This window comes from Pteropus alecto, unplaced genomic scaffold, assembly GCF_000325575.1.
Source record: "Pteropus alecto unplaced genomic scaffold, ASM32557v1 scaffold206, whole genome shotgun sequence".
NCBI lineage: Eukaryota > Metazoa > Chordata > Mammalia > Chiroptera > Pteropodidae > Pteropus > Pteropus alecto.
The window spans coordinates 4,619,287-4,639,993 of NW_006438906.1; the positions used below are offsets into that span (position 1 = coordinate 4,619,287).

Genomic DNA, 20,707 nt, shown 5'->3' on the forward strand with positions numbered 1-20,707 from the left:
ACTACAAATAATTTGCTCTGACTAAAATTTAGAGACAGATGAGGTAGAAGGAGAGTAACAGGGCAAGATGAGGCTGAAAAGGCAATAGTCAGATCACAAGAGACCTTACATACGAGATTAAGAGTTTGGACTTCACCTTCACAAGTAAAGGGGCAGGAGGAAGTTGATAATAAAAGTTAATGAAGAGAAAAGAAGAAAAAATTTATTCTTAAAAGATCGTTCAGGCAGAATTACGGGAAAAGGTTTGAGGGCAAAATAAGGCAAAGACTAATTAGTAAACCCACTGGAATAATCCAGGCCAGAGAAGACCAGAGCCAGAATCAAAGCACCAATACAAAAGGATGAATTGATATGGTAAAGCACTAAACCCAGTCTTTAGTGACTGAATATGAGGAGAAAATAAAGTCTAATCCCAGTTTTCAAGCATTGCTCACGGAGATAAGAATACAAGCGGAGAACATCTAGAAGAAAGACAATGCCATCTCATTTAGATCTCTTGTAGTAAAAGAGCTATGCAAGCAAGTACACAGAAGAGGTTACTATTAGTGCCAAACATCAGCAAAATCTGTGTTGTGCCTTGAACTCTGATTATCATCCTTCGAAGAGCAACAAAAGATTTTTAAAATATTTTCCTACTATGTCTATACCATATTTTTATATATGTATTTATCTTACTTCCAGATATTTTCCTATAACATTATTTTAACTAAAATAAACACATCTTCACTTTGTTATTTGTTTGTTTAATGTTTTAAATTTCAAAACACTTAAAACTTTCAAAGACAAAATATTAATCAAAATAACTTTACCTTTCATATGTGACTTTGATAACAAAGTGGAAAAGTGATAAACAGTCTCCCTTTAAAAAAAAATGCCAGCACTTCCAAAAAGCCAGAGAGGCTTATATGTAAAGCTAATTCAGAAAGGGGATAACACCTAAAGTCATGGATAAATACCTTATTTTAATCCAAAAACATGAAATACTTACTGCACCTTCATAATGCTTCCAATATGCCATTTAAAATAAATTATCCTTGAAAATAAGTTTTTAACCATTCAATATACTCTCTGAAATATCTTGTTAACATACTATTTGACTTAAATATATCAAACATTTACAATCAGCAAAACATTTGAATCTGAAAGCCTGACATTCTGACTTACATTTTCCCAAGTATAATATAAACAAATTTTTGAGTATTCAACATATTAAAGTACAACTACCTATTTATAATTAACTTTCAACAATATGGCACACCAGTAAACACCAGTACAACACTTTATAGCAATCATATTATGTGAAATTACAAGTGGAAAACAAATTTCTCAGTAACAGTGAGTCACCAAATTCCTTCATCTAATAGTTACTATAAAAATTTATTTAAAAAACCTAAACACACAAACATGATTAAACATTTTTAAATTATATTGAAATGTCATGAAACTTTTTTTTTACGAAAGGAAAGTTTCAAAAATAAAAGGACAAATTTAATTCTAAGTATTTCATTGTTTTCTACTCTTTTAGAAAATTATTTATTCAATCGCTTCTTTAGGTTCTCAAGGTGTTCCACATTAACATCTTGTAATGCCAGTACCATTGCTTTAGACAAGGAGGGATTAAGGGAAATAGTCATCAGACAGCACAAATCTATTAGATCTCTCTGACACTTCTGCAAACCTTCCTGGAACTTTTGATATTGAAGAGGATCCTTTTTTAACTTTTTCATTTCTGGTACTGAAAACCCTATCAGACTAGTAAGTATTTCATCTACAAAGTCTACATCTAAATATGCGGTACCATCAGAAATCTTTGCTGTTATACTCCAAATGCCACCAGAACTTGAGAGATTTCCAGTTAAGGTTACAATAAATGCTTTGACTTTCACTGTTGTAACTTCCTCTAGTTTGCTGGCCATTAGAACAGACAAATAGATAAAGGGTGGAGAATACAAATCCAGGGCAACAGAAAGATTAGTGCTATTCTCTGATGATCTTAAAGAATAATTCTGTAAATGGTGATCGCTTTCATTAGAAATTTGTGAACTTTTTGGTACATAACTGCCCAGTTCTTCATTTAATATTTTATTATTTAAGGAATGTCTATCTGAACTGCTGATGGTTGGTTTTACTTTATTATCTGTCCCAGAGTTCTTATCTTTATTTGTAAAATCATGGGGGAGTAGTATATTATGAACTGAAAAAACACTATTGTTGTCTCTAGCAGATAGACAACTAAAAGATTTGTCTTCATTAGTCATTCGTTCAGATAAATTTTTTTCATTCCAATTACTGTTTCCATACTTGCAAATCAAAGAAAAATCATTTGAAGTATTATGTTTATCTGAAGATCTCTCTATTGTTTCATCTGTGATTCTGTTCAAAGTCAATGACTGCAATTCTTTAGGCTCCATTTGTTCTTTCTGGACAGCTTCTTCCAAAAGCAAGGCCTCAGCCAATGAAAAGTCATCTAATTCCCCATCAGTGAAATGCACAGATTGATTTGGTGGTTTCTCCTTTGGTCTTAGAGAAATAGCAAGTCCTTGTTCAAAATCTGACTGTCCTGGGGGAAAAGCATTTGAGGAACTACCTGTGCTGAAACATCCTCTTTCCAAAGAGGTGTCATTCTTTGCTGCAAGCTCAACATTTTCATCAAGACTTGCCAAGAGTTCTTCATCAGAAGGCCCTAACACAAGATCGAGATCATCTGTAATTCTAGGGATGCTTTGGTTAGAATTATTTGGTATGACTGAAACTATAGGAACAGTTTCCCCAATTAATCTTCCAAGTACTTTTTCTTGTGCATATTCCTCTAAAAGAGCATCTACTTCTCCTCCCAACACCTTCACATTTTCTGGTTTCAATAAGAGAACACCAAGACGGAAAGAAATGTTTCCATAAATCAAAATTTTTGTACCTGGAGGAAGATTACTATGAAGAACTGGAATAGGCTGATATTCCATTCCTTGCACTTGGACAATTCCATCAGTTAACTGCAGCATCAACATTCGTGAAGGTTTTGCTTCCCAAGGTTTTGGGGTTACTTGTGTTTCAGCTGTAATTAGGTCATTCATATTATTCTTTCCTCTCAATTTTTGTATCTGGGAATATGCAGGTTGACTTACATCAACCAATGAATTAATCTGCAGAGCAAAAAACCCATTCAGTTCTCCTTTTGGAACTTCTAAAATGCCATCAGGTAAAAGAGGATGCTCCAAATCTCTCAGATCAGTTAGGAGCCATTGCTCAAACACTTGTTTGTTTATTTGTGCCTGACTCAAATTAACATTATTATTTTCTTCTTGGATCCAGTTAATACAAGCTTCCAGCCACATCAGAGGTACTTTAACATGCCATGTAGCTAAAAGCCAAGTTTCAACTCTTAATGCAATACTAGTCACACTCATTTCTTTTAAATAAAAGATATGTCATATATCTGTTACCTAAAAAAAAAAAAAAAAAATTATAATTCAGTACACTTAAATATAGTCTATAATTCTGTACAATGCACAAACAGGCATAACCATACCCTTTTGATTTTTCTCGCTTCAGCATCTTAAAAGTCTTTGACTTTCTACATAGCCAAAAATCAAATATCACAAGTAATCAGAGGGCATAATGAGAAAAGCAAAAGTCTGAAAGTTAGCTCTGCCAAATTACAAGCTGTCTGACCTAATATAAATTTCTTAACTTCTCTAACCCAGTTTTTTCATCTTTAGAATGTCAATACCGTGCTCGCTTCAGCAGCACATATAACTAGAATGTCAATACCACCATCTATCTTACAGGGTTGTTGTGAGGATTACATGATTAACATTTGTAAAGCAGAATGTCAGACATGGTAGACATGCAGTAAAAAGTAGTTATGATTATATTAATAACCAGATTCTGATAATCTAGTTAAGAAACGATATTCACTAAGGTCATTTTCATATCTTTAATTCATATTCTATTAAAACATACCATTGTGTTTGACCATACAGCACTTAAATATGTGCTCTAAGGATAAAATTATAACAAATAACAATAAATACTATGCTGATATAAAGCATGTTATTTGTTTGGCTAAATAATTCTCAACAGTCTTACCAGGTAAATATACTTCTGATTTTCTCAGAATGATAAAACAGTAGCAAAACAGTAAAGACTAATTAACCCTCTGTTCACAAAAGTATATTTTTTCCTTCTACAGATGAGGCTAAGAGATAAAATTTATAAAAGTTTTAATATGTCCATAAGAAAACTTACCATTTAGAACAGGAGCCTAAGATTTGATGACAGGACTTGGAAGTGGTTGTTCAGTGGAGCACTTGTAACTTCTACTACTCAGGAAAAGCCCTGGGAGCTAAGACCAAAAGCAGTTATAAAGGGTAATAAGAGGAAGCTGCAAAAAGAATCGATGGCCTATTTTCACGAGTGCAAGAGTTGGACAGAATGGTTTTTCAGGTTCCCGTTATCAATCAGGATAGAGTGTAGGTAATACTGAATAAAAACATGAGGTTTGGAGTGAGATAAACAGAAGCAAGTGACCATGAGAAACTTATACATTCTAAGCTTGTTTCCTTGTCTATATAATAGTTACTTCCTAGGGCTACTATGAAAATTAAAGGAGATCAGAGAGGACAGCTGGCAGGCCACCAGCCCAGGAACAGATCTTAGGCAGCTGGGTCATCTGACCCAAGGGGTAATCCAGCCCATTTAGGCTGCTCACCTCAGCCTCAGAACCACCACCTCTGTGGCCAGTCAGCCATAGGGCATCCAACAGCTGCTGCAAGCCAAGAAACGAGCTGCCCAGAAGGTGTCCAAGGCCCACAAGTGACCAGAAGCTGAAGCAGGACAAAGCAGCTCAGGCTAAAACTGAACAATACCATGTGCAGAGGAAAAAAAGAGTTCAAGGCCAAAGAATCTGGGGCTCTGAGATGGAGGAAGAAACCCAAGAGAAGACAACAATCCTCCAGACCTGCTTCTGGCAGGGCAGGGATGACATCCTGGATAATCTCTTGGTTTTACCTGCAAAATCAGCCAGAAATCCATGAAAACTACCGCATAAATAGATAAAAGAATAAAGAAGCACCTGTTCCATGGATTGGCATTTTAGATGCTTTCATGAAATATGAAGCATTAGCAAAGCTCGAGCTATTTCTTATGAAAAGGCAATCATATATAGTAGGTTCCTTCACTTTTTGAAGATAGCAAATCTTATTTCTTTGTACAAACTTAAAGCTTATCCAAAAATTTCATTTTTTACCTTGTATTTCTTGGAAATTTATTCAGTATATACATTGTCTGGTTTCCTATGTCTTTAGGCTCAAACATATACATTCCATACTAACTTTTTCTTTCTTAGATGTAAGAAAAAATTTTTTTTTGAAAAAAGAGATTAAACTTTCTTCCCCTAAAGCTTTCTTAAAGGTCAAGGATTTTATCTATAAAAAAGTAGTAAATAGTTATTTGTAACCTGTATTAAGTAGCAGCCAGCCTTAAAATAGTACTTTCTGGTTAAGGGTTAGAACAATGAATATTAGTATAATTGTTTGGGCTGCTTTTAGTTTCTCTTACTCAAAATACTAGATGACAGAACTCAAGAACTTGTTACATATTATTAATTGGTGTACTGATAATAGTTTAAAAACTGTGGCGCCAAATATTTTTCACTTACACACTCTGTGACCCTAAACAAGTGGTCATATTATTCATTTAACAAATAGTTAAAATTTTAAAGGATGAGTTATAGTTGTGAGGATTACATGAATAATATTTCAAAGGAGTTAAGAAGGTCATTATAATTACTGACCAGGTGAATCTTTGTATTGAAGAAAATGATTGAGAGTTTATGTATATATATATATAAACCATATACATATATGTGTGTGTGTGTGTGTGTGTGTGTGTTTATATATGAAAACAATGTATAAAGGTAGGAAAGGTCCCTTGCCCATTGTGATGAAAATAAACCATGTAGAGTCAAATCAACATGTCTCTTTAACAAAGAAACCAACACTCTCTACACCAGCTCTCTGATTTATCAAATGGAAATACTTCCTAACTTATTGCTAAGGAAAGCAAAATATAATGTGCTAACTTTAATGTATAAAAGAAAAGAAAGTAAGCATATTCTTCTTTCCTTATGTATACATAAAGGATCTCTAGAAGGATATACAGGAAATAAAACTTTAAATATAAAGTTACACTCAATAACAAAGAATAAGATCTTTGTGGGCCAGGAACAGAAGAGAAACCTAGAGTAGTAAGTGAGTACTGAAGCCCCAAGGAAAAGGCAACTAGATAAAAACAGCATAGGCTAAAGTTCCAAAGCTCCAAGGATCCAGCATCCCAATTATGGGTTAAAAGACCAAAAACAGACTCCTTGCTAGAACTGGGCCAAAAAAATATTCCACCAAACACCTACTTATGGCCTATGGAGGGAACTTACATAGAGGCCTATATAACTTGTAGTCCAGAAGTAGGCTATTTACATAAAGAAAAATCCAAATCTCTAATGAAACACCTGACCTAGACTATGCCAGCCAGAGGATCAGGCTGAAAGCAACTCCAAAACCATACAAAAAAGAAAAACACACATGGGAAAAACTATCCAACATGACCACTAAAGCCAAAATAATAATGTATTCGAGGAAAATTCCCACATCAGTAGACACAACAAATAGGAGAATTTATGCCTGCAGAAAAATTTAAACAAAGAATCTTAAATGTTTTTTAAAAATCTTTTTTCTTCCCTCTCTTTAATTCCCCCCACCTTCCACCCCTAACCTAGGGATGTTGCCGTCCCCCTTTTAGACCTGGATCTCTGAAGGCTGGGCATCTCCTCCCACACGCTCAGGGCGTGCACCTGGGGCCTGGCACCCCTAGCGCACTGGGGGGCGAGGTGGCTGGTACACCCGGGGGGGCTGGTACACCCGGGGGGGCCTGGCATACCCAGGGACTGGCGCACCCGGGGTATGGTCCGTGGCTCCACCTGGGGCATGAACCTAGGACTTTCTGCACGTAAAGCAGATGTACTAACCACTAAACTATGGAGCCACCCTTAAAAATCTTTTTAAACATACATGAACATACTAAAAATACTTTTAAAGTGGGACAATTATAGTCTTAAGGAATAGAAGATAATAAAAAATAACAGCCATTTATAAAAAGAATCAACTGGAAATCTTGGAAATGGGGAAGTCTCTGAAATTAAAAATTCAAAAGATGAGATAAACAAACTAAAAACAAATGAAAGAATTTATGCATTGGAAATTACCTAGAACAGAGTAAAAAGAAAGATTTAAAAAATTAAGCAAAAAAGATTTTAAAAGGCTACATAGGAAAGATAGACTCCAACACTGAAGTAATCAGTTTCAGAAGGAGAAAATAGAAAGAGGTGAAAGAAATGGTTTTTTTAAAGATAATGTTTGAAGATTGTCCAAAAATATAAATTTCCAGTTATAAATAAATGAGTATTAAGGATGTAATATGCAGCATGATGATTACAGTTAATCATCTGTATGATATGTAGGAAAGTTGTTGAGAGTAGATCCTAAGAGTACTCATCACAAACAGACATTGTTTTTCTTTTCTTTTTACTGTATCTATGAGATGATGAATGTTAACTAAACCTATTTTGATAATCATTTCACAATATATGGAAATCAAACCACCATGTAACACACTCTAAGCTTATACAGCGATATATGTCAATTATTTCATTAAAAGCTGGGAAATGACACAGCATCAAGGACAAAGAAAAAAAAATCTTATGACTCAGCAAGCTGGATTTAAAATTTCAGATAACAAAACTGTAGAAAATACAAAAAGAATTCAGAGGGAAATTAAGGTATTCCTGTTTTGTCAAGGAGGACAGAGATACTGATCAAGTTAGAATTTTATAAAAAATATATAAAATTATGTTTAAAGTTAAAAATGGAGGGTTGAAAACACAATTTTTATAATCCCTCTTGAAATTCCACAGAAAACACCTTTTTCATTGGCCATAATACTCTAAGAACAAAGAAAACGGGAGCAGAAACAATGGCAACAAATTTTGGAAGCTTGAAAGCAGACACATAAGTAGTTTATGACTTAGCAGATAACAATAAGTTAAATTCTAAGCTGGTATTAAGGATGGCTGATTTAAAACCCAGAACACACAAAAGCCAATGGTAAGTACATTTGGAAGTAAAAGGCACTCTAAAAACAAGATTGATTATAAAATTATTTAAGACACTAGGACTGGCATCCCCATCCCATGTCAGAGAGACTGCTCCTCCTACCTTCTGGAGAGCATAAAACAGAGGCTTTTAGATGGGGACACCAGAGTACTGTTGAATTCTTAAATACTAAATGCTGGATACATGTTACTTTCTTCCTCCACAAAGTTTCCAGAAATACCAATGACTAGGCCTATACTCCTCTAGAGAGAGATTAGACAATCTTTCTCTGGGCAGTCTTACCATCCTAACAGAAAAGACCTAGAAATACTAACATGAGAGATTCTGTGGTTGAACAGCCTATTCTGAGACTGCATCAATGGACTCAGGGTTCCAACCAGCTTTCTTTTTAGTTTCCCACTTAATAATGACAAGATATCTGAGAAAAACCTCTAACAAGAAACCACATCAAACAGAAAAAATGCAGGAAAATGACTGGAGACAGAAACTTCAAAAAAGCTATCATTAATATCCTCAGAAATAAGACATCATATCCATGAAATAAGAATAGGATGCTATAACAAGGAGTATTCATAGGGCAAAAAAAACAAGTTCTAGAAATTTAAATATGATAGCAGAAATGAAAAACAGTAGAATGAATGGAAAATAAAGTTAATAAAATCTCTTAGAAAAGTATAACATCAGTACAAAGAAATCAATGGAATCTGGGGATTGAGAGTAGGGTAGCTATAATCAAAGAAACGAATTTAGAAAAATTTCCACAACTTAAAGACAAGAGCTTCCAAATAAAAAGGACTCAACGCAACGGATAAAAATAGACATATAACATAGCATATCTTTATTAAATTTCAGAATACAAGAAAAAAGATTCTGCAAGCTTCCAGAAAGTGAGAACAAACAACAAACGATACATTCAGAATATCAGGAATGAAAATGGCTTTAGATTTCTCAATGGAAGCTCTAAGGTAAATGAACAATTCCTTCAAATTTCTGAATGAAAATTATCTCCAACCTATAAATCTCTACCCAGGCAAAGTACCAATTAAGTATGACAATGAAATAAAAACATTTTTAGATCAGCATTGTCTAAAACAATTTTTGTAATGGAGAATGTGTTCCAACATAACAGAAAAATAAACCAAGAAAGAGGAAATATCTTTGATATTACACAAAACAGAGGCAAAACATTATAGTAAAGGGTATTTGTAGGATGTAAAGGCAAATAGCCCAGAAGGCCTTAGGAGAGATTATATTTTATGAAGATTAAATTGTGTAAGACCCACTGTTTCTGAGATTTCACATCTTTCTCCTTCCTGGTTTACACCTGTTAATTGGAGTATTGATGTATCTCTATGTACAACTGAGATTTAAATAACTGGAGGAGTTAGGAGTTGAACTAATAAAAAATATACAGAAAACTAAGATAACTCAAGAGAAAATAAAATGTTGTACAAGGAAGAAAAGTAGTATTTGTATATTATAGGCTTAGTTGTAATTGACATGTATGTAGTCATAATAATATACACTCTAAATACTAATCTGACCAAAATTTTAATACGGCTATACAGAGATAATAGAGATGGACAAATATGTGTGACAGTGAAAGGAGAGGGTAAGAAAAGTAGGTGGAAAAAGAGCTAAATCCTCATCTCTATAGTTAAAGTCAGTAGATAATGCCAAAAACTGAAAAATCAAGAAGTAGTATTATCTGTATGTATGGATTCCAGAGCTATAGAAGTAAATATAAAAAAGAATCAGCTAGAAAAGTTGCAAGTGGTTGCCTCTGGAGTAAGCGAACAAAAGAGAAGGCAGAAGATTGCTATTTTTCTAAATAATTCTTAAAAGATTTATATTTTAAATGATACATATAAAAGTTTTATCTTCTTTGATCTCCTATGTTCCACTGATTTCTTTGTACTGATGTTTAATTTTGGGAGAAGACTTTCTTAACTTTAACTTTCATTTGTTTTACTGAGTTTTTTATTTCCGCTGCTAGCAATGAACAAAATTAAAGGTATAAAAGACAAAATGCTTTCCCCTTAAGATCAGAATAAGGCAAAAATGTTCACTCTCAATACTTTAACATCGTACTGGAGGCTCATGTCAGTGCAATAAGACACGAAAAAAAAAATAAAAGGTATACAGATTAAAACAGAAAAAAAAAATAGCATAAATACAGATGTACAGACCAACAAAACAGACTAGAGAGTCCAGAAATAAACCTTCACATTGTGGTCAAATGATGAACAAAAGTGTCAAGATAACATAATGGAGAAAGGACAGTCTCTTCCACAAACGGTGCTGGGAAAACTAGATAACCACATGCAAGAATAGATACATCTTATATCATATTCAAAATTTCACTCAAAATGGATTAGAAATCTAAATGTAAGACATGAAACTATAAAACTCCTAGAAAAAAATCATAGAAGAAAAGCTTCATGATATTGCAATGATTTCTTGGCTTTGACACCAAAAGCACAGGTAAAAAAAAGCAAAAACAGACAAACAGGACTGTATCAAACTTGAAAAGTCTGTGCAGCAAAAAAAAAATAACAGTGAAAAAGTAACCTACAGAATGGGATGAAATATTTGCAACTCATATATCTGCTAAGGGGTAAATATCCAGAACATATAAAGAACTCAACTCAAGAACAAAAAACAAATAAGCCAATTTAAAAATGGGCAAAGGACTAGAATAGGCATTTCTTAATTGAAGATATAAATGGCCAACAAGTATATAAAAAGACGCTTGCCATCAGTAATCATAAATGAAAACCAAAACTACAATGAAATATCATCTCACACACCTTAAAATGGCCACTGACAAAAAATAAATAAAAATCAAAATTAAAAACAGGAAAAAAAGAGTGAGGGTGTGGAGAAATTGGAACCCTTGTGCACTACTAGCAGGACTATAAAATGGTGAAACCGCTATGGAACAGTATGAAGGTTGCTAAAAATATAAAAAATGTAATTACCATACGACCCAGCAATCCCACTCCTGGTATGTATCCAGTAGAACTGAGAACAGAATCTTGAAGAGATGTTTGCACACCTATGTTCACTGCAGCATTATTCACAATAGACAAGATGTGAAAGCAACCTAATTGACTATCACCAGATGAATGGATAGAGAAAATGTGGTATATACATAAGAAGGAATATTATTCAGCCTTCAAAAAAAAAAAAGGAAAACCTGTCGTATATTACAACATGGATGAACCAAAGGACATTATGCTAAATGAAATAAGCTAATCACAGACAGACACTGCATGATTCCACTTATATGAGGTATCTAAAGTAATCAGACTCTTAGAAATATAAAGTATAAATGTGGTTGCCAGAGACTGAGGGGAGGGAGAAATGGGGAGTTGTTCAATGGATACAGAATTTCAATAATGCAAGATAAATAAATTCCAGAAATATGCAGTATAACATATGTATAGTTAACACTATAATGTACACTTAAAAACTGCTAAGGGAGTAAAAATTTATGTTATATGTTTTGTACTACAATAAAAAAGGGGGTAATCAAGAGGGAAGAAGAAGGGGGAATGAAAAAATAAGACTACCCCAATTGCAGATGACACGAATGTTTATGAAAATGCCGAAGAATCTACAAAAAGCTATATCACCTGATAAGAGTTAGCAAGGTAAAAGCATCTTTTTCGTGCTCTATTTAGTGCCACATTTTTTGTATTTGTTGCTTGTTGTTGATGACTTCACTGTTTAAAATGGCCCCCTAGCATACTGCTAAAGTGCTGTCTAGTGTTCCTAAGTACAAGAATGCTGTGCTGTGTCATATGCCAAAAAAAAAAATGTGTTAGATCAAGCTTCATCCATGCATGAGTTATAGTGCCATTGGCTATAAATCCAATGTTAATGATCAACATGTATTGAATAAAGTGTCTTTAAAAAGAAACACACACAAAAAAGGCTATGTACTAATCCACTGATGAAAATGTCATGATCAGACACTCACAGGAAGCTAACCCTATTATTTCCCCTAGGAGAAATGGTTCAGTATTCCCTAATTTACTGTTCACAGTGACTTTACAGAATATAATTACCATAAATAACAAGACTCAATTGTACTAGTAATAAACAAGACAGTACAATTTACAATAGCAACCAAAAATTATAACTAACAAAATATGTGCAGGGTATGTATACTGAAAACTACAAACGACTTATGAAAGAAATCAAAGACAACCCAAACATATAAAGAGATAAGCTGTGTTGAAGACTCTATATTAAGGTTTCTGTTCTCCTCGAACTGGTCTACAGGTTCGATGCAATCCATTCAGAATCCCAGCAATTTTTTTTTGTAAAAAATTACAATTTGATTCAATATATGGGTCAATGGAAAAAGAAAGTCTAGAAATAGCCCCATACATATAGTCAATTGATTTTCTACAAAGTTGCAAAGGCAATTCCATGAAAATGGGAGTCTTTTGTAGAAACGGTGCTGAAACAACTAGACACGCATGTGCAAAAATACAAACCTCAACCAATACCTGTAATGTGCAGCATGGTGACTATAGTTAATAACTCTGTATTGCATATTTGAAAGTTGCTAAGAGAGTAGATCTTCAAAGTTCTCATAAGAAAAAGAAATTTTTCTAACTATGTGTGGGGATAGATCTTAATTAGACTTATTGTGGTGATCATTTCCCAACGTATACAAATAGCAAATCATTATGTCGTACACCTGAAACTAATGTTGTATGTCAATTATACCTCAATTTAAAAAAAGAGAAAAATCTTCGATCTTGGTTTCTTAAAACTTTTCTTAGATACAACACCAAAAGCATACTCCATAAAAGAAGTAAATTAATAAATTGGGATTCATCAAAATTTAAAACTTCTGCTCTGTGAAATATGCTGTTAAGAGTATAAAGGCAAGCCACACATACACACAAAAGACAAGCCACAGATGGGGAGAAACACATAATTGACAAAGACTTGTATCCAGAGTATATAAAGAATTCTAAAATTAAAAAAAATTTTTTTAAATGAGCAAAAGATCTGAATAGACATCTCACCAGAGAAGATATGCAGATAGCAAGTAAACACATTAAAAGATGCTCAATATTATTAGACACTAGGGAAGTGAAAAATTAAAATCACAATGTGAACTACACACCTATTAGCATAGCTAAAATACAAAATAACAATACCAAGTATTGGAATGCTCATACATTACTGGTAGGAATGCAAAATGGCACAGCCACTTTAGAAAGCAGTTTAACCAGTTGCTTAGAAAGAAAAACAGATTAGCATTTTCTTAGAAAATTAAATATGTGCTTATGTCATATAACCCAGCAATCATATTACTAGGTATTTACTCAAGAGAAATGAAAACTTATACTCATTGAAAACCTATATGTGAACATTTATGCCAGCTTTATTCATAATCACCAAAAACTGGAAACCCACATCTCTTTCAACTGGTGAATGGAGAAACAAATTGTGGTACAGCATTACAATGGAATACTATTCAGTAATAAAAAGGAATGAACTACTAATAAGATACATTAACATGGATGAATGTTACTACAGACTGTGTCCCCCAACACACACAAAAAAATCGTATGCTGAAATCCTAATGTCCAATGTAATGGTTATTAGGAGGTTGGGCCTTTGGGACATGCTTAGGTCATGAGGGTGGAGCCCTCATTAAAGGAATTAGAACTCATAAAAGAGAACTCCCCACACACAAAACTATCTTGCTCCTTCTACCATGGGAGGCTACAGTGAAGACAGTCATCCACGAATCAGGAAATGTGCTCATCAGACACCCACCAAATCTGCCAAAGCCTTGATCTTCAACTTCCCAGCCTCCAGAGAAATAAATTTATATTGTTTATAAGCTACCCAATTTACGGTATTTTGTTATAGTAGCTCAAACAGACTAAGACAAATGTCAAATGCGGTATGCTAGGTGAAAGAAGCCAGACAAAGACTGTAAAATTCCATTTATGTAACATTCTGGAAAAGGCAATATAGGAACAGAAAACAGTTCAGTGATTCTAAAGGCTGGGGATGTGAAGAGTAGTCAACCACATGGGGCACAAGGGCATTTTAGGTGTGATGAAACTGTTCTATATCATGGTGGTGGTGGAAGTGATGGTGATGTGACTATGTCTGTCAAAACTCACAGAACTGTAAATCAAAAAAGAACATAAATTTTACTGAATGTAAATTATACCTCCAATAAAAAAACTGAAGACGAACACCAAAAAAATAGAAATATCACTTTCAAACTTGCTGAGGAAAACATTAAGAAAACAATCCAACAAAAGACATAAAAGGAATGGGCAAGCTCTATAAATACAAATAATAAATAAGATGGTAAAATAAATCTACATATGTCAGCAATCATAACATAGATTAACTCACCTGTTAAGATACAAATGGAATAAATCAAATCTAGCTGCATGCTTAAAAGGTAGACCTAAAACAAAATAACATCAAAATATGAAATTAATTAAAATAAAGGCATGTTAAAATCTCTAAGCACAATTCCATGAAGCCATAGCTTAGTGACATCAAGACTGAAAGCTTTGTATTTGTATGATAAGATTCCACAGTACTATCTTATTCCATGTTTTTTAACCTCAAAAAATTAAACCAGATTCATAGCTTTTAGGTGAGCTCATCCTGTAGGTTACCCATTTCCTCCACTATAATTTAAATAGCACAGTGCTGGCAAATGGATCCAGTATAATTTCCAAAGGTGTTGTAGCAACGTGATGATAGTCATTAAGTAAACTGAAATCAGGACAGTGTATTTTCAGTAGTTATAAATTGTTTAAGTGGATTATCAAGTATAAATACCACAATTACAATTGTTTTTTGAAGAATGCTTTGTACTGTAAATCACTCTAAGTACAATATATACCCCTAAATTGTTACACGCAGCCATACAACACAAATGTTATTTTCTACCTGAATCTGTCAAATACTAGGAGATAATACTGTTAATACTTCTAGGAGGAAGAAGGAATCAGTAACAAAGGGAGACTGACTGGTTGTAAATTAAAAAGGTCAAAACTGGACAGAAAATGAACAAGGATGAATTTCAGATAATATTCCTATATCCCAGCTGATACAGCTGTATAAACACAGAATTAAGGTAAGGGTTTGCTGAAAATAAAAATTAAAACTTATTTGTAAGACTTTAAACTTTTTTCAAAATACTTTTACATCTGCAGTATTACCTAAATTTCAAAATAATAATTTATGGTAGGTAGGTATTGTTATCTATTTGAGAATGAAACTGAGACATGAAGAATAAGATATAAAGATCATACTTAGCAGCAGACCTAGAACTGGAAGATAAATTCTGCTAATCTCCATTCCTATGTCTTTTTCTAGACCTTGATGACTTAAGTGAAAAGTGAAAGTACAGCCAGTCCCTCATTTACATATAAAACCCACTTACATATAAAACTCACTCTTAATTGGCTATTCTATCAGAGCACACTATTATAATAAACATACTTTCCTGAAATCTCATTTAAATAAGCTCACCTAGTGCACTCTAAATTATTTCATTTACAAAATCAAGTGAAAAAAAACATCACCTACAGCAAATGTAATCACCTATCACCTATCTTTATGACAACTTCAAAACAACAATGTTATGGTTAAGTGCTACTTTTCCTTTGTTATAGCTCTACTAAGACACCACATAAAATAATTTTAAATTTTTTAAAATGTCAAAGTGATATTTTAAGGCTTACATATCCTTTTTTTTTAATTATTTATTTCAATCATACACTTGTTTGTGCTGTTGAACATAGCAAGTGACAAAACTTTCAAGTGACAATTGGGACAAATTCTGAGAAACATTGCTCAAATAAACCCCAACTAAATCATTCTATTAATGTGTGGCAGTAGTAATAATTATTTGCAAGTACTACCGTCTAGGATTTGAATGTCCACTTTTGGAGCTACCTGACACCCAATAATTTTATAATGTTATCATAACTAGGTAAAGAAAAAATTCGAATGACTAAAACCTCCAAAGATAACCTTAAAACACAAACAAATGTGTTAAGAGATACTTAACATTGTGCAAGCACTCAAATACAGCTAATACCAAATATTTTATCAGTCAAGAACCTTGGGAGAAAATTTGACTGCTAAATGCACATTTATCACACAGCACTCTTCATTTAACAGCAAAGAAAGTAGAGGACATAGTGATCTGAACATAGAAATAGTCTCCACACCTGTATGTTATAATAACTGTAATAGAAAGATTTTGTGTATAATAGGATTTTTTCCCCTACAGGTTAGAAATTAAAATTTTTACTTAAATGGAAAAAGTATCCCATGAGAGATCCTATTATGTGGGATCTATGTTATAAAGTTTGGACTGGGTTTCAATAACAGAGCCCCTTAATAATTTAGTAAATTCTATTATTTGCATCTTCTTCAAAGAATGAATTCCTAAAGTTTTCATTCTTCCCTTTCTCAAAAAACTGTGTATCATAGTTGCTGCAGGTAAAAGCAACTCAGAGGGAAGTGTTAGCTAGAGCAGCACCACTTCCCATCTACTAACACACAAAAAGCTGCCCCTAATCCTCAAAAGTATATATTTTTTAAATTGTATTCTAAGAAATGTTCATACCATATGATCCACTTCTTAAGAAAACAATCAGAAATGAAGACAAAGATTTATGTGTCAGAGTTTATCACTGTATTTTTACAGTGTGGAAAAAAAAACAGAAAAAATCTAAATGTTTAACATCAGACTGGCTCCATGACATGGAAGGTTATAGTCTTTAAAAAGTTATTTTTAAGAACTATTTATGTCCTGAAAATATATTTTTTTTATTTTTTTGCTAGGGAAAGGCCAGCTATAAAACTACATGAATCTTAATCCTCAAAATATTATAATTATGAAAAAGTTTTTTAACAAATCAATTGACATTTTGTGCATGCTAAACTAAGGTGACCACAATAATCTACATGCTAGATTTTGACTACAGAACTGAGCAGAAAAGTAGAAAATTCTATCATTCAGTACTAAGACTTAAGCATATTTGATTTATAAATTAATTTTCAGTCAGCCTCACATATTCCAATTTTTTCAAAAACAGAAAAAGAGATGGAAGTACCATCCTTTTCGACACTATATGGCATTCAACCAACTGAACCTTAAAAGCGCAAATATTTAAATCATAAGCACTCCATGTTTCCACTATCTTCATCTAAAAAATAAAGAATTTGTGTTTTAAATCATTTGAGATGACTTTAAGATACTCTGAAGATAGAAAATTAAGGAGGAAATTTTTATATTTAATGACTGAAATCAGAAAGAAGTAATCAGTGGGGCTCCTTGTGGATCTTCCATAACTTAATGTAAAATTTGAATCTCAACTCTGCAATGTGACCTCAGACATGTTCCTTAACTTCTCTTAATTTCCTCACCCATAAAAAAAAAAGAGAGAACAATTTACCCACAAGACTGCAATAAGCATTAAACTACAAGCACAAGGTTTAGCACATGATGGGGAAATTCAGGAAACGTTAGCTATATTTTAAATAATCATCCAGCTTGATTGTGGGTAATCTCAATTATATTAACTTATCTAAAATAAATCCCACAGCTAAGTAATACTAGCTCTGAATTCACTGGAAGTACGAAATGATCATACAATTCATTACACAATACAGGAATCACTGAATGTATCAATCAAGTTGACAAGTCCTTGAATAAGCATAGGTATAATGTGGTTTGGCTGAAAAGAGGATGAAAGGATAGTGAAAAGACAGACTATCCTATTATTTAAAGAGTAAACCTAAAAAGCAAATTACAAGAGATAAGGAAGAAAACAAGTGGAAAAAGGAAAAAAAAAAAAAATCTAACAATGGCATCTAGAAAAGTTAAGAGCTTGCACCAGTTAGGGTCCAGCTGGAAGACAGTAAAATTGGAAGGAGTTCCTAGATAGGGATACTGACTTTGCCATTTACCAAGGCATAAAATGATGGCTACAGCAGAAATAATACCTTAAAAGAATGTATGATTAGTAGAGTACCCTTTATGTTCCTATTAATGTTAGTGAAATGTCCCAGGTTTTAAATGACAGATTCAATTAGTGTTCCAAATCCTGACTGGCGGATTAAATCTCTATAATCCAAGTATCCCCCGCCCCTACGTACATACACTCATCAATTCTTGGTTGAAAACTTAATCAAAGTCTGAACTATGTAACAGAACAAAAACGTGAGTTAAGTTTTACCTCCCAACAAGACTTGTAGTACTCTTCATGGTAGGGACCATTATAAACTCCAAGTAAAAGATAAGAGATAGACGAAATCATAGTCATTCAAAAAAGAAGCCGGATTACAACTATTTTGCGAATTATTCAAAAGGGAAACCAAGTTACGATATTGTAAATCAGCACAAATTCATAATTACTATAAACGTATATGTATGTGTCCATATATACATACATATACTGCTAACGGTGGATTTAGCTTTATACGTTAATTACTGCATCTTTAAACTTCAATGTGAGTTTGTGTTGTGGATGAAGGCTGGAAGGTTAAAGAGTCGGATGTGAAAATTGGATACGATCAGGCCTGGTGATTTCCCAGGTTTGTCACCAATTCGCAGTGACCTGATGTGTCTCAACAAAAGAAATCATCAAAGCTTGGCACAGGGGCCTAAAAAGTAACTGAACAAAAAGCAAGTAATGTAAACTGAACATGCTAGAACGGTAACATTATTGAAGCGCGAGGTTTTTGATGTCCTGATCACTGCTGAATATCCTGACACACGGTAGGCGCTTTAAAGAATTGAATTAACAGAACATGGATGTCTAAACGTATTTTGATTTGCATTCATTTTGGATGAATGCAATATTACTTCCAGAAAAATCTCAGATAAAATGCGGCGACACTACAAAATACTAGCATCACAGGCCCCACTAACAAAAAGACTAAAGAAAGGAAAATAATGAAAGGTCTCATCATAATGGAGAGCCCTGTTCTCCTGGACTTTCCAGGGCGTGCTGGTTCAGATCGGAACCGTAGGGACAAGTTCCCTAAGACTCCGAGGCTCACAGCCACAACCCGCTCGCGCTGCCAGGGATCCCGCCGGAGCCGACAACCGGCCGCAAACCGCCAGCAGGATCCCCAGCCCGGGCCACGCCTGACTGGCACTGCGGCCCGTTACAAACAGCGGGTTTCCGAGGAGTGGGTCGGGCCAGAGGGCTGCACTTACCGACCCGCGGCTCTCCCCGCAGCCGGGCAACCCGGGCGGGAGTGAAGTTGCGGGGAGGAAGGGAGACGCAAGTGTAGACCGTGGAAACGAGAGCATTCGTCAGGGCCTAGCACAGACCTGGGCGTCCCGCCTTCCCCTCGCGCAACAGCGGTTGCCGGGCCGCGACACTCTAACTACGGTCACCGCGCGCCCTAATCCTGTTTCTCCTCTTCCCGCCCGATTTGCCGCACGCTCACGCCCCTCCTCCAAACCCAAAAGATTCCTTGAGGTCCCGAAAACGCCCCTTCCCCACCCCCTCCCAGTGCGCGTGAACGAGGCAGACTTTAGTTCTCGCGAGAGGTTTTTCCCCTCCCCCAGCTAGTGAGTGCGCGAACGAGAAAGGAGGAGGGCGTTCCAGGCGAAAGCGCTGCGGACGCCATTATCCTCTGTTTCTCTGCTGCACCAACCTCGACGTCTTGCCTACGTCCCGCTTGTTTACGGCCTTTAGGTAATTAGGGTTATTGGGGCTTCGGTATTACGGATTTAGGCAGGGGATTGGCCTCCCTAAAGGCCGCGTTGACTTTTTTCAAGCCCGGTTTTCCTTGGGCCCTTAGCGGCCTTACAGCCTGAAGGGAGGCGCCGACGGGAGGTGGGGCCGTCGCCTCCTCCGGCGCCTCGATTGACGCGGCCTTGAGCCAATCGCTTAGTTCTCGCGCCACCGCCGAAGCTCGAGCAGCCAATCGGCACCGCGGCGGGGTAGGAGAGCGCGGGGAGGCGGGGGAGGGCGGTAAGGGCCTGCGCTCGTTCTCTGTCTAGCTGCGACCGGCTGAGGCAGCCCGGCGGCGTAGGGACGGCGGCCTCGCGCGGTGAGGAGCGGAGATAGTCGAACGGCGCGTGAAAGCGAGAGTCAGACCAGTTTTTCCTTTTGAGGGAGGCTTTTGGGGACTACTTGGTGGTTGGCCGATTCTCAGCGAGGGAACGTTGCCCAATTTCCCCTCCCCCCACCTCCGCCATTTCCCTGAGAGTATATCCGCAGTCCGTGTTGTGGTAATAGAGGCTTTGGGGCATTGCGAGGCATGTGTCTGTGGGATGAGCTGTAATTTAGTAGACAAGAGGTGCAAGACCCTTGCGTAAGAAGAAGGGGCCAGCGGGCGGCACCCGAAGGCGGCAGAGAATGAAGCCGTTCTTTGGATTTCGCCGCACTTTAGCTTTCTCAGCTTGATCTTGGAGCTGGAGCTGGAGCGGGGGAGGTCGAATGGTCGGGGCTTCCTCCGTTGCTTTGTCTCTCCCGCGGTGGGGGGAGGGTGCGGGGGATGAG

At 35.6% G+C, this 20,707-nt stretch overlaps 2 protein-coding genes and 1 pseudogene across 12 annotated transcripts in view; 2 read left to right on the plus strand and 1 right to left on the minus strand.

The window, feature by feature from the left end:
• Positions 1-727: 727 nt before the first annotated feature.
• RMI1 (RecQ mediated genome instability 1) lies at positions 728-19,613 on the minus strand. 2 transcript variants are annotated; one of them, XM_015592635.2, is made up of 4 exons: positions 19,528-19,613; positions 14,571-14,625; positions 4,246-4,342; positions 728-3,440 (listed from the first exon to the last, which is right to left on the minus strand). In XM_015592635.2, the coding sequence occupies exon 4, from the start codon at positions 3,402-3,404 to the stop codon at positions 1,530-1,532; it is 1,875 nt and encodes a 624-aa protein (XP_015448121.1). In that variant the 5' UTR covers positions 3,405-3,440; positions 4,246-4,342; positions 14,571-14,625; positions 19,528-19,613; the 3' UTR covers positions 728-1,529. The 2 variants fall into 2 exon arrangements, with proteins under 2 accessions (XP_015448121.1, XP_006916146.1); XM_006916084.3 differs by having other exon boundaries at positions 19,411-19,612.
• LOC107195941 lies at positions 4,048-5,887 on the plus strand (annotated as a pseudogene).
• A 20-nt stretch (positions 19,614-19,633) lies between the features above and the next one.
• HNRNPK (heterogeneous nuclear ribonucleoprotein K) overlaps positions 19,634-20,707 on the plus strand; it is a 12,279-nt gene continuing 11,205 nt past the window's right edge. For 3 of the 10 annotated variants that reach the window (XM_006916086.3, XM_015592636.2, XM_006916090.3), the window contains exon 1: positions 20,113-20,255. The gene's annotated coding sequence lies outside the window, so the exon portion shown is untranslated. Of the gene's footprint in view, positions 19,898-20,111; positions 20,256-20,707 lie in introns of those variants that run through there. The other 7 variants (XM_006916085.3, XM_006916088.3, XM_015592637.2 and 4 more) reach the window with 6 other exon arrangements.

Excerpts from the sequence above, each read along its gene's own strand:
- RMI1 (XM_015592635.2), bottom strand. The coding sequence starts at position 3,404 with ATGAGTGTGACTAGTATTGCATTAAGAGTTGAAACTTGGCTTTTAGCT.